Source organism: Copadichromis virginalis, linkage group LG3 (assembly GCF_057382275.1).
Source record: "Copadichromis virginalis isolate Kocher_CV1m ecotype Utaka linkage group LG3, C_Virginalis_male_GT1.1, whole genome shotgun sequence".
NCBI classification, from domain to species: Eukaryota; Metazoa; Chordata; class Actinopteri; order Cichliformes; family Cichlidae; genus Copadichromis; species Copadichromis virginalis.
The window spans coordinates 6,321,733-6,335,458 of record NC_140620.1 but is presented as its reverse complement, the minus strand read 5'-3'; the positions used below and the strand labels follow the sequence as shown (position 1 = coordinate 6,335,458).

Here is a 13,726-nt window from a genome sequence, read left to right as displayed (position 1 = left end):
CTAGTTAGAGAAATTTAAGAGGCTTATCCCTCAAAACTGTAAATACAAAAAAGTTGCACAAAATTGTTTCCCACCACAGGAAATTTATTTTAAGTGTCTTAATAGTTTTATTTTTGAAATACACCAATTTTCATATACTGCAGGAAAAATGAAAATAAATATTATAATGTAAATTTGCAAAAAAAACAGCATTTGCATTAAAATAAACTATTTCCAGCAGTGCAATATGAGTCCTAAGCATCCCAGAAACGACACAGAAAGTCATGAAGTCAAAGATAACTTTTAAAAACACCAGTATAAGCTCATAAGGCCCTGATGGTAAAAAACTACATTTCCACAAAATGACATCACTCCCGCTTTTGGGCAGGACATGGAGGACATATGATAGTTCGCGCTGATGGACGTAGGAAATGTTACAAATAGCTGATCGGATCGGCAAAGCGTGTTTCTGGAATATTATGTTTTTGTTGCTGCAAGTGATTTTTATGCAGTTTTTGCAAAGCTTTATGTGGAAGGAAACTGTGACCGAGGACAAGCTGATGGCATAAGATGTAAGTACAACTCCTCCGGTTTCATATGCAAAAAAATTATTGCGCTAGCTTACGTGGTTGCAGTGTTACCGGGATTTAAAAAGAGTTACTCAAAACAGAGCGTGCCCGCTCCGACCGGCTTTAAAGGGTTAAAGCAGACAAACTACAAGCTCATTTTCATTCCAACAAGTCATCTTCTGACCTGGACTAACAACACTGGTCTCTATGTGCAGCTGGCTGTGAGACCAGTGCTCAGGGAGCGTCTACAAAGTGCAACACTGAAAGAACATCACACACTCATTTGCTTCCATCATCCAACCTGAAGAGGAAACAGACGGCTCCCCTTCAAAGTAAAAGCTGCTCCTTTTGGACACAGTATCAAAGAAAGTCTACAGTATAACATAGAAAAGACAGAACAAAGTTTTGGTTGTTTTTAAATTGTGCAGAAATGAAACTACACTAAGCTCAATTATGTGACAGACATTTCATCCCATGTCAGTTTGGCCTCATCCTGGGCCGGATTATCCAGCACACACTCTGACCACAGGCCCAGGGGCCACGCACAGCTGGGCTCCATCCAAGAGACATGAAACAAACCAACACAATAATAAAAAGCACCATGTGATCTTCTTACATCTTCAAGACAAACATAGTAAAAACATGAGCATATTTGTTTCCTGATAAAATGATGTGACAGGTAGAACAGAGTAAAGTGGTGGTGTTACAGCCTTTCTCCCCTCTGCTGCCGAGGCTGTTAGTCTCTCCCAAACTCAGCTACAGGACTTCCAAATGAATGAAAGCAGCAGAAGTGGCTTTACAAATGAAAGAGGAAGAGGAGAAGAAGAGGAGAGGGAGGCCACCCTGACCATCACTCCAGCTGAAAACATCACACTTCCATTAAAGTTGGTGAGGAAATGTTGAGCAGGATGAGCTGCTGGCTAATCTGGAGGCTGTAGCAGCAGCTCACAGTCACAGTGGATTTCCACTCATGAAAAAGCTCTGGCTGCTTCATTTCTCATCTCATATCAGAGACTTTAAAGCTTCACTGAAGCTGTACTGTGATGCTTCCATATTCCAGTGAGGCCTCCATAATGATTTCAGCTGTTCTGTACACACACTGTGTGCCCTGTATGGCTCAAAGTCTCTGCAGCCTGTTTTTACCTGCTATCATCAGATCTTCATCCTCATTCACATCCCTCACACACTCTACAGCCTCATCAGCACTGACTTCATCTTCACTGACTGATGGAGCACAACATGAACCTGTGGAGGCTGAAACACTGTCCTGTCAAACATCTCCCCGTCACCACTCCACTTCTGTCAGCCTTTAAATGAACCCTGCTCAAGTCTGTCACTTCTGTTTGGAGCCAAAAGGAAAAACTGTTGTTCAGTCGTTTGGAAAGACAACATTTCTGAAAGCACTCAAACTTCTTCACATTTGTCTTCAGACACATCCTGAACATGTAGGAACTAAAGAAAGTTTCAAACATCAATCAAAGACCTGAAATATAGAAAAACAACAACAGCCGCAGTCAGTGAACTCACCTCAGAGTCTCCAGTCGACAGTTTGGACTCTCCAGTCCAGCACACAGAAGCTTCACACCTGAATCCTGCAGCTTGTTGTTACTAATGTCCAGCTCTGTCAGATGGGAGGGGTTGGACTTCAGAGCTGAGGCCACAACTTCACAGTGAGACTCTGAGAGTCCACACTGAGTCAGTCTGTGATGATAGAAAAAATAAAATGTGTTATTATAAAAGCAGAAAATCTGCATTATAAACACAGACTGAATATATATGAAGACAAAACAGAGTGAGGTCATAATCTGATGAATCTGCTCTTCACATCTGTGCTTCAGCTCCTCTTACTGTGTTTGACATGACACAACGATTGAGTCTCTCTCAGACCTGCAGACTTTTAATGAGAATCTTTGTTTGGCTTTAATCTGCAGATGAAGGAGGAAGATGGTGTCACATTTAGGCTTCCATAATGTCCACAGTCTGTCACTGAGATCTGATCCAGAGTCAGAGTGAAGACACACATTTGGACTGTTTCCTGTTTTGACTCCAGAACATTTTGAATGAGTTCAGCTCAGTGAAGAGTTCCAGCTGGAAAGATAATCTCTGTTTGCTACCTGCTGTCAGGTACGACTGTTCACGTCCACACGCAGGAAAAACCTGCTGACTGTTACCAAACGGAGCAGAAATCTCATCACTGGACAATAATGATGAATGAACTCAGAGCTGCTGATATCAGATCTGATTTCAGGGGAACTAAACACAGAAATGATTGGCTCATTTGAGCTTTCTGAGCCATTATCTGCTGCTGTGTCGCTAGTTGGCAGAAAATGATTTGTATTCCTGTTCAGGGCTTCAGTGTTTATGAGTCCAGATCCAGGTGACAGCAGGTCAAAATGATGTTACCTGTCTGTGTCCAGCAGCAGACTGTATTCACTTTGAATATTGTTATAACCTGACATGGATCAGTTTGTCTTTGATTGGTTTGTAAATGTCACTGTTTCCATTGGACCTGAGTGACGTACAAAGACAGAGAGGGAGAGAAAGGAGAGAGAGGATGGAGACAGCAAAGAGAGAGCAAACACAAACAGGTGAGAGTGGACAGGTGACCAAGGTCAGCAACCAATCAGAGAGCTTCTGTTTGACCCACAGTCACTGATGATGACTGCACATAACCAAGCAGTGTGTTACTCTGATATCAAATATGGATCCTGCTCTTATAATAATGATCATCAAATGATATTATTGTGTTATTTTGTAGCTGAATACGATGTATGTGTGATTATCAGTGAAAGAAGCAGTGAGGAGGATGGAGAGAGAGAGAGGACAGAGGGAGAAGTTAGAAACACTAAAAGGATTTTTCATGGATTTCATGGATGATTTGAGTGATTTCCAGCAGGACACTTAAACATGTCAGTGGACGTCCTAAAGAACATATTCACTGATATGAAACGTGTCATTGAACAGGATCAATATCAGTGGAAACATGGTGGAAACAGCTGTGACTGCATGGATGTGACACACTTCAAATCTGTTCTCCACTCTTGGATTTGGGATCCATGGAGCTGCTGCTGAGTCTGTACAATAAAGGAATGGTGTGGAAGGTTGCAGCGTACGGACACAAACACTTTGTGGTTACAATCTGATTTTATTTTCAACATTAAACTACTAACCTACACTGATCAATGATGTTAGTGATCACATCTGGACTCACCCAGCCTTTCTGCAGTTCCTCACAGCTGGAATCAGTCTCTGTCGTCCCCGCTCTGATGTTTTGTACTTCAGCAGGTCCAACTCATCCAGAACCTCCTCTGACATCTGCAGCATGAAGGCCAGAGCTGAGCACTGGATCTCAGAGAGTTCCTTCTCTGATCTGTTCTCTGACTTCAGGAACTCTTGGATCTCCTGAAATAATGAGAGGTGGTTCATCTCCATCAGACAGTGGAAGATGTTGATGCTTCTGTCAGGAGAGATTTTATCACTGTTCATCTTCTTCAGGTTGTTGATGACTCTCTGGATGGTTCCTGGACTGATCTCTGTCTGACCCAGCAGACCTACTAAGAGTCTCTGGTTGGACTCCAGACAGAGGCCATGAAGGAAGCGAACAAACAGGTCCAGGTGGCCATTTTTACTCTGGAGGGATTTCTCCATGACTCTCCTCAGAAATACATCAAGTGATTGGAGATCTTTGTTATCAAAAAGACTGAAAATCATCTTGATTAAAGATTCTGATTTTAGAAACATCTTCAGCACCTCTGTCTTCCTGCTGGTGTGAAAGTGGAACATGTAGACAGCAGCCAGAAACTCCTGAATGCTCAGATGAACAAAGCTGTAGACTGGTTTCTGGAAGATCACACACTCTCTTTTGAAGATCTCTGTACAAACTCCTGAGTACACCGAGGCCTCTGTCACATCCAGACCACACTGCTCCAGGTCTTCTTGGTAGTACATGATGTTTCCTTTCTCCAGATGTTCAAACGCCAGCCTCCCCAGCTTCAGAAGAACTTCCCTGTCAGCCTCCGTCAGCTCCTGTGGACTCGTCTCACGTCCCTCATGGTACTTGTTCTTCTTCCTCTTTGTCTGAAGCAGCAGGAAGTGTGAGTACATGTCAGTCAGGGTCTTGGGCAGCTCTCCTCTCTGCTCTGTAGTCAACATGTGCTCCAGAACTGTAGCAGTGATCCAGCAGAAGACTGGGATACTACACATGATGTGGAGGCTCCTGGATGTCTTCATGTGGGAGATGATTCTGCTGGACAGCTCTTCATCACTGAATCTCCTCCTGAAGTAATCCTCCTTCTGGGCGTCAGTGAAGCCTCGTACTTCTGTTAGCCTGTCAACACATGTAGGAGGGATCTGATTGGCTGCTGCGGGTCGGGAAGTTATCCAGACAAGAGCCGAGAGAAGCAGATTTCCCTGGATGAGGTTTGTCAGCAGCTGGCTGACTGATGACTTCTGTGTGACATCAGACAGCAGCTTCCTGTTGGTGAAATCCAATGAAAGTCTGCTTTCATCCAGGCCGTCAAAGATGAACAAAAGCTGAGAGACAGCCAGCTTCTCTGCTGTAACCTTCTGTAATGTTGGATGGAAAACATGGAGCAGCTCCAGAAGACTGTACTGCTCATCTCTGATCAGGTTCAGCTCCCTGAATGAAAGCAGAACCACCACACTGACATGTTGGTTCTCCAAGCCCTCTGCCCAGTCCAGAGTGAACTTCTGCACTGAGAAGGTTTTTCCAACACCAGCCACGCCATTGGTCAGAACCACTCTGATGGGTCTCTGTTGGTCAGGTAAGGCTTTAAAGATGTCCTGGCACCTGATTGGAGCGTCATGGAGGGCGTCCATCTTGGAAGCTGTCTCCAGCTGCCTCACCTCATGTTGGGTATGAACCTCTTCACTCTGTCCCTCTGTGATGTAGAGGTCAGTGTAGATCCTGTTGAGGAGGGTTCTACTTCCTGTTTCCTCACTTCCTTCAGTCACACGTTCACATCTCCTCCTCAGGCTGATCTTATGTTCATCTAAAACCTCCTGCAGACCAACATCTGCTGAAAGAAAGAAAAACAATGAGACTAAAGAGAAAGAAAACTCTTCAATGTCTGAACAACACAAGAAGTCCAGTTTTCAGAAATGAGTCCATCAGCAGACAGATGTTCAGTCTTACTTTGTACACAGCTGCTCTGACTGACTGTCTGCAGTCCAGCTCTGCTTCTGGATCTTTCTCCACACTGTGCAGAAGCTCTGATGGTGACACAGAAAAGTCAAAGTGGAGATACTTCTGTCCACCTTTGATTAGACTCATTATAAAAAGGAAAACAAAGTTTGAACACAGTCATGTTTCCAGTTCACTGACTTACATTTATTCCATGGACACTCACTCTAACCTGAACCACAGCTACAACCCAACATTGTTGAGGCCTCATCTCCTCCTTTCCTGACTGTAGAGGTTAAATATGCAACAATCAACAAATAAAAGAATTTGGTTCATTTCAAAGAAACTCACACGGTGACCAAGTAAAGTAACCGTAGTAAAGGAGACAACATCCCGTTGATGGTGGGATTATTTGAAAGATTTGCTTTAGTCACGTCACCAAATGCAGTTGAACCACCCGTGGATCCATGTTTGACCATTCTACCACTCTGAGCTCTGCTTTTGAATCATTTCATTATTATCATCATTCATTTATTCATTCTTTGGAGGGGGGCTATTTCCTAATGCCGCCCTAATAAGCTGATGTTCAAGGGGAAATATAACAGAAACTCTTTCAGTGTTATTCATTAATAAATTAACAGATAAACTGTGAAGAAGAAAAAAACTGAGATTTAAAGGAGAGAGTGAGAAACATGATCATCCATCCTCATAATACATGTTTATCAGTATCTGCTGTGACCATACTGCAGTAATAACTACAAGTCTACATTTCTGTGACTGTTGATCAATCACAGCAGGAATCTGAGCTCATCTCTGCACACAGAGCAGCTTCAGCTCTGGGATAAACTGCTCGCTTCACGTCCTTCTCAGCTCACAGACACTCATCCTGATATTTTCCTTTAACATTTGATGGTATAATTCATCTGAGTTTACACTTTATCTGCATGAATACAGAAAAACAGAGCCAAACACCATAAACCATCAGTTTCACCATGTAGAATATATTGTTGTTTCCTTGCTTTTAATTCAGAGAAAAACTCTGATTTGGATTTTCTCTGTTCTCTTTGCCACAGCCCATCCCAGCAGCAGCTGAAGCAGCTGACTGTCACAACACTGAATAACACTTTAAGAGGAACGTCTTGATGCATTCTCAATCATCCAGGAAAGTAAATCTCCAAAAGTGGATTCTGTTCATCTGGACGTAGCATAAGTGTGTCCCAGCTGGACTTTTGTCAAAGCTGGAAAGGCGCCTAAAGAAAGCTCCAGCCGATCCAGGTGAGAAGGACAACCGCTGCCTAAGAGAAAACCTGTAGTGATCCCGTACGTGTCAGGAGTATCGGAGCAGTTGAGATGCATTTTTTCTAAACACCGGGTCTCTGTGGCTTTTAAACCCAAAAACACGCTGCACCAAAAACTGGTCTACCCCAAGGATCGGGTCCCCCGACACAAACAGAGTAACATAGTGTACGCTGTTAAGTGCAGGAGGATTGCCAGGATTTATACATCGGGGAAACCAAACAACCTCTGGCTACAACACAGAAGAGCCACCTCGTCAGGCCAGGACTCTGCAGTCTATTTACACCTACAGGCCAGTGGACACTTTTTCAATGATGAGGATGTAACATCCTGGAGGAACGCTGGTTTGAGGGTGGAGTCAAGTAGGCCATTTAGTGAAAAGGGAAAGACCATCTCTGAAACGAGGAGGGGGCCTAAGGGTACATCTGTCACCATCTTACAATGCTGTGATTGCAGCCATTCCCCAGCTCGCTGTGAATGGTACTCATGACCATTGATCAGTGGTTGTTGATCAATGGTCATGAGAATTTGCATAATTAAGATTAAGGAACTGACCTCCCAGCCCATTGTTCCTTCAGTGGGCTGGTTTCAGTCATTATGTAAATGTCCTGTTTATAAGATTGAAACCTGCAGTCAGGTGAGACTGAAGGAGTCACCTGGATGAGAGACGAAACGTTTCTCCCACAAAACGCTACGAACAGATGAACAGAATCAACTTTTGGAGAACGTTGAATCAGTATTTCAGCTTTATGTCTGTCTCCACGTCGGTTGAGTGTGAAGTGCATATGAGAGCATGAGGGTGGGAATGGATGTTTGTGTCTGTGTGTGCCTGTATGTCTGTGTCTATATGTCAGGTTGGGTATCAGACGCCACCTCTCTGGGGACATCTCAGGCCCTCCAAGGTATGGAGGCCTATCTCCCTATATAAAAAATTCAGGAGACTAATTTTCCATGAAGTATATTTGGGAAACATGTACAATTACTTTTTAATTATTCAATAAATAATGTTTGATTAAAACCTAACTATGAATGTGTTTCAGGGAACGCTGAGGATAACTGCATTGCACCTTGTCCCTGTGTATGAGCCCTTAGTGCGCAGGGAGCCACCAGCCACCCGCACAGTGCAGAGATGGTCAGAGGAGAGCGAGGAGGCTCTTAAGGACTGTTTTGAGTCGACTGTGTGGGAGGTGATCTGTGACGACCACGGAGAGGACATCGACGGCCTTACTACATGCATTACTGACTATATTAATTTCTGTGTGGATAACACCGTACCTACCAGGACTGTACGGTGTTTCTCCAACAACAAACCTTGGATTACCCCAGAAATTAAAGCTGTCCTCAAGCAGAAGAGGAGGGCCTTCAAATCCAAAGACAAAGAGGAGTTGAAAAGGGTGCAGAGAGAGTTGAGGGGACTGATAAGGAATGGGAAGGACAGCTACAGGCAGAAGATGGAGAAACAGCTTCAGCAAAACAACGTTGGTGAAGTCTGGAGAGGCCTCAGAACCATCTCGGGCCACAAACAGCAGAACTCTCTGCCTGGGAGGGATGTGAGATGGGCAAATGAACTGAATCATTTCTTCAACAGATTTGATTCAGCCATGAGGCAGTCTGCAACATCGGCTGCAGACTCACCCACCCCCACTGCTGCTGTTCCACCTCTGACACCTCAGACACTTCACACCTCTTCTATTCACCCTGCTCACTCCCCCCCACCCCCAACAACAGCATCCAATACACACTCAACACAAGGCTCCAGCCTGTCTCTCTCAACCACCCAGGTTAGGAGGGAACTGAGGAGGATTAATGGCAAGAAGGCAGCGGGTCCAGATGGCATCAGCTCGAGGGTCGTCAGGTCCTGCGCGGACCAACTGTGTGGGGTGATGGAGCACCTCTTCAACCTGAGCCTGAGGTTGGGAAGAGTCCCACAGCTCTGGAAAACCTCCTGTGTTGTTCCAGTGCCAAAGACTTCACGCCCCAAGGACCTCAACAGCTATAGGCCGGTGGCTCTGACATCCCACCTGATGAAGACCCTGGAGCGGTTGGTCCTGGCTCAGCTTCGGCGCCTAACAAGCTCATCACTGGACCCACTTCAGTTTGCCTACCAGCCTGGCATTGGAGCGGATGATGCCGTTATTCACCTCCTACATCGTTCCCTCGCTCACCTGGAGACCGCTGGAAGCACTGTGAGAATCATGTTCTTTGATTTCTCCAGTGCCTTCAACACCATTCTTCCCTCGGTTCTGAAGGACAAGCTGGAGAACTCTGGAGTGGACCATCACCTCACTACCTGGATTTTGGACTACCTCACCGACCGACCACAGTATGTGAGGACTCAGGGCTGTGTGTCGGACAGGGTCGTCTGCAGTACGGGGGCCCCACAGGGAACGGTTCTGGCTCCGTTCCTCTTCACCATCTACACTGCAGACTTCTCCCACAACTCCATCCAGTGCTTCCTGCAGAAGTTCTCTGATGACTCTGCAATAGTCGGCCTCATCACTGATGGGGAAGACAAGGAGTACAGAGGTCTGACCCAAGACTTTGTGGACTGGTGCCAGCTGAACTACCTCCAGATCAACGCCAGTAAAACCAAGGAACTGGTGGTAGACTTCCGCAGGCACAAGCATTCTCCACTGCAACCACTGAACATCCAGGGTATGGACATTGAGGCTGTGGACAGCTACAGGTACCTTGGTGTTCATCTGAACAATAGACTTAACTGGAATCATAACTCAGACGCCCTCTACAGGAAAGGGCAGAGCAGGCTGTACTTGCTGCGGAGACTCAGGTCGTTTGGAGTGGAGGGCCCACTCCTGAAGACCTTCTATGACTCTGTGGTGGCTTCTGCTATCTTTTATGGTGTGGTCTGCTGGGGCGGCAGCATCTCTGCTGGGGACAGGAAGAGACTGAACAGGGTGATCCGAAGGGCCAGCTCTGTTCTAGGATGCCCTCTGGACCCAGTGGAGGTGGTGAGTGACAGGAGAATGGTGGCTAAGCTGTCATCCCTGCTGGACAACATCTCCCACCCCATGCAGCAGACTGTGACAGCACTGAGCAGCTCCTTCAGTGGGAGACTGCGGCACCCACGGTGTGGGACGGAGAGATTTCGCAGGTCTTTCCTCCCCACTGCTGTCAGCCTCCACAACAAAGACTTTACCTGAACAAACACACAATCCACACATGTGCAATAACACTAAGTGCAATAATCTTTTCTGGCATCGTTGTATTTTTACTCAGTTGTATATAGCATTTGTATTCTATTTTTATCTTATTGTATATTTTTATTCTATTTTATTCTACTGTATATAGTATATTATTTTTATTCTATTCTGTACAGCTGTGTACTGTATTTATTCTTATCGTATTCTAATTTTTGCTTCATAACTTTTGCACTGTCCACTTCCTGCTGTGACAAAACAAATTTCCCACGTGTGGGACTAATAAAGGTTATCTTATCTTATCTTATTGTTTGCTCCATGTTAGATGCTAATGCTGACCGCAGCATGATTGAAATGGTAAAGCAAAACAAAAGAAAAGAAACACATAAGTCTTAGTATCATTACTTGCCAATCATGATAAAAATGTTGACTAATAGTATTCACCAAACAGAATATGAGTGTTTTATTTTTCCTTTCCAGGTGCAGTGTGAATCTTGCCAAAGATGGGCACATTTTGAATGTGAAAAATATAAAGAGAGCAATGAAGAATATAAATGCAAAAAATGTAAGGAAAACACAGAACAACTTCAAATAAAAACAGCTGTCTTTTCCCCTCCATGTGTGTTTGTATTCTTTGTCAACATTAGATGATTGTGTGCAGGAAGCATGTTTTAATAGTGTGATTTGGCCATCTGAACATGTTACCTAAATAAATCCAAGCAGGAAGCATGTTATTAACGTCCTAGCGAAATAACTCAAAGTTTTGAAGTGATTGGGCCATCTGAACATGCTACCTATATAAATCCAAGCAGGAAGCATGTTTTAATAGTGTCATTGGGCCATCTGAACACGCTACCTATACAACGGAGCCATTAACCACGTAAGGTAGCATATTCTGATAAGGTAGCACGGATTGATAGACAAGACCATAAATTTACGCTACGGTAGGATGTTTTGACAGAACACCGGGACAAACTGTGTTCCTTCTCAGCTCAACACGAAATGCGTAATATTTTCTCTGAATACAGAACAATTCAGTTTTTTACGGGACGGTTGGAAACTCTACTAAAATAAAGTTCACTATCAGTAACATCACAGCACCACCCAGCTGTATAGAAACTCCGTCATGCTAGCTAGTAGCAGTACGAGTTATTGTAACTGACTGTAAAAAGTCAGCACAAGGAAAATAAACTCCACCTAAACTTGGTTTATATCTGACCCAGATAGACTGCAGGGCCCTATTTCAAGAAGCCGGTTTAGTGCAAACTCTGAGTAAGTATACCCTGAGTTAACGAAAACTCTGGGTTTTCGGTTTCACAAAGCGAGTTTAGATTAATTCTGACTGAGTTACTATGACACTCCGTGAAGCTAACCTGCTCCCCAGCAGGTTTACTCCAACTAACCCTGACTTTCTCCGCCTCTTTGTCGGAAACCTGACTGTAGGAAGTGTCAGACATGGCGTGCCCCTTCCTTGAAGAGCCAGTAGATGTTGAAGCCCAAATTCTCCGCAGAGCTCTCCGCCGGGAGAGAGTGATTAGAGCGCGTTTGGACATTTTACCATTTCCTGATGATTTTCTGTGTGAACGTTACCGTTTTTCAGCACAATCTATAATTTATTTGAATAACATCCTCAGGCCTAATATTGCTCATGTGACACATTGTGGACATTCTCTCAGTTCTGTACATATTATTTGTATTGCATTTTTTTGCAAACGGGAGCTTTCTGTATAATATTGATGACGCTGAGCACGTTTCCAAGGCTACCGTCTGTCGGGCAGTCAGGAATGTTACAGTTGCACTGAAACGTCTCCTGCACTCGTTTGTGGTGTTCCCCGGTCATAGACCCACAAGATTTATCAAAGAGAGATTCCACAAAATTGCAGGTATCAGGATGAACAAAACTTAATACATGATGTGGTGATACTTGAACTACTACTTAAATTTTACATTCATTTCCAGGGTTCCCAGGCGTGATTGGCTGTATAGATGTCACTCACATTCCAATCATTGCTCCTTCAGTAAATGAAGGAGACTATGTGAACAGGAAGTCTTTCCACAGCATTAATGTACAGGTACATAGTTCCCTGTAGCATTTCAAACTAACAAATTATTTCATTATAGTAATGGATGCTAATTTGTGTTCTCTGCACTGTGAAGATCATATGTGATGCCAACATTATCACAAATGTGGAAGCCAACTGCTCAGCCTCTGTGAGTGGTGGTGGTGGAGGACCCCCACCTGTTTTTCGGGCCTCTGCTTTTTTTCTAGTGGCTATAATGGGTACATTTGAGCATACAGATTAAGCAAATATGTACTTGTAATGTGCTCAGATAATTGCAATAAGTGCTCACAGAAAGAAAATTAATGTAGCCTCTAACTGCAATTGATTTACATCGGACAAACAGACCAAGCACTATGGCTCGTAATACAATTACACCTTACCTGTTTGGACTATATTTTTATATTTCATTTTTACTTTGCAGCTGTGGCTGTGTTACTTTTTTTCCGCAAAATTCCGCATGTTATCGGCATATGCTGCCATCAGAATTTCAGCCTCAAGCGCTGTAAAATACATTGACCGCGCCTTCTTTCCCTCCGTCTCCATGGTGACTTGCTTAATCTGTGCTCCACTAATCAGGGCTTTATGTATCCTCGTGCGCGCGCTTAACTTGGGGTTAAAGCAACTCCGCGTTGATTGAACTAATTGTTATCAGCCTTTCTGAAACCGAATATTCCGAGTTGGACAGTTCGGGGTTACTCAACCCTGAGTATCGTTTTTCACTCTGGGTTTTCTAAACCGGCTTCTTGAAATAGGGCCCAGCAGTAGAAATCAGTCCAATAACAAGGTGTGTAACATCTAGCAGGGTGACAGAAAAACCCAGGGTAACTTCTAAGGACCTCAACGTCTCTCTCACATTGTGTTTTTTAAACATGCTTCCATTTGTCACTTCAGTCTTTACTCTGAAATACAGGAAGAGAAATCATGGCTGAAATAATTTCTCATAAAACCAGGGGTGTGGTCCAACAGTCAGTTTGGTGAGGAAGGTTCCTAACTGAGAAAAGTGACCCAGAAGTATCTGTGTAGCAGCCACAATGAATCAAGATCATGAGCTTTATTAACTGATAAAAGTATCTTCTTTCATCTTCTGTATCATTCAGTTTGCATTGGTAATGCCCATTATTGTAATGCTTTTTTAAGACGAGCAAAACTTTATTTCACTTTGGGTTAGCTGGGATAAGTGATGGATGGAGGGAATTTTACTTCAGCCACAGAAATCCTAAACAGGAAGGAGGAGCAGAGTTACAGTGGATCACTATCCAGCAGGGAAACAAGGTTTATTTCAATTTCTTGGCCATGAGTGAGATTTACTGAGTGGGCAAATTAGGGAGACGACACCATCAGATCCCGAGCCCTCCATGTGTTAATCAAGAGACGGCTGCTGTGCTACATCCATAAACAATGAATAAATTAGGAGCTAAAGCTGAAAGGACAGTTTATTTGTACCATCTTCACGTGAACACATTCAAGAACATCACAGATGAAGAAACATTAAAAACTTCCACACTACATAAAGCAAGA

The 13,726-nt window shown here is 43.9% G+C and overlaps 2 protein-coding genes across 2 annotated transcripts in view; both read right to left on the bottom strand.

Moving 5' to 3' along the window:
• LOC146712470 (NACHT, LRR and PYD domains-containing protein 12-like) overlaps window positions 1-13,726 on the bottom strand; it is a 134,337-nt gene that overhangs the window by 57,931 nt on the left and 62,680 nt on the right. The window lies entirely within an intron of this gene.
• Window positions 2,983-6,855, bottom strand: LOC146712474 (protein NLRC3-like). The gene is made up of 3 exons (XM_085443262.1): window positions 5,704-6,855; window positions 3,760-5,587; window positions 2,983-3,057 (listed from the first exon to the last, which is right to left on the bottom strand). The coding sequence occupies exons 2-3, from the start codon at window positions 5,385-5,387 to the stop codon at window positions 2,994-2,996; spliced, it is 1,692 nt and encodes a 563-aa protein (XP_085299388.1). The 5' UTR covers window positions 5,388-5,587; window positions 5,704-6,855; the 3' UTR covers window positions 2,983-2,993.

Coding starts and splice junctions, on each gene's coding strand:
- LOC146712474 (XM_085443262.1), bottom strand. CDS start 5,387: ATGGACGCCCTCCATGACGCTCCAATCAGGTGCCAGGACATCTTTAAA. Junction 3,058..3,759: donor AGGAACTGCAGAAAGGCTGG/GTGAGTCCAGAT, acceptor TACGTCACTCAG/GTCCAATGGAAACAGTGACA.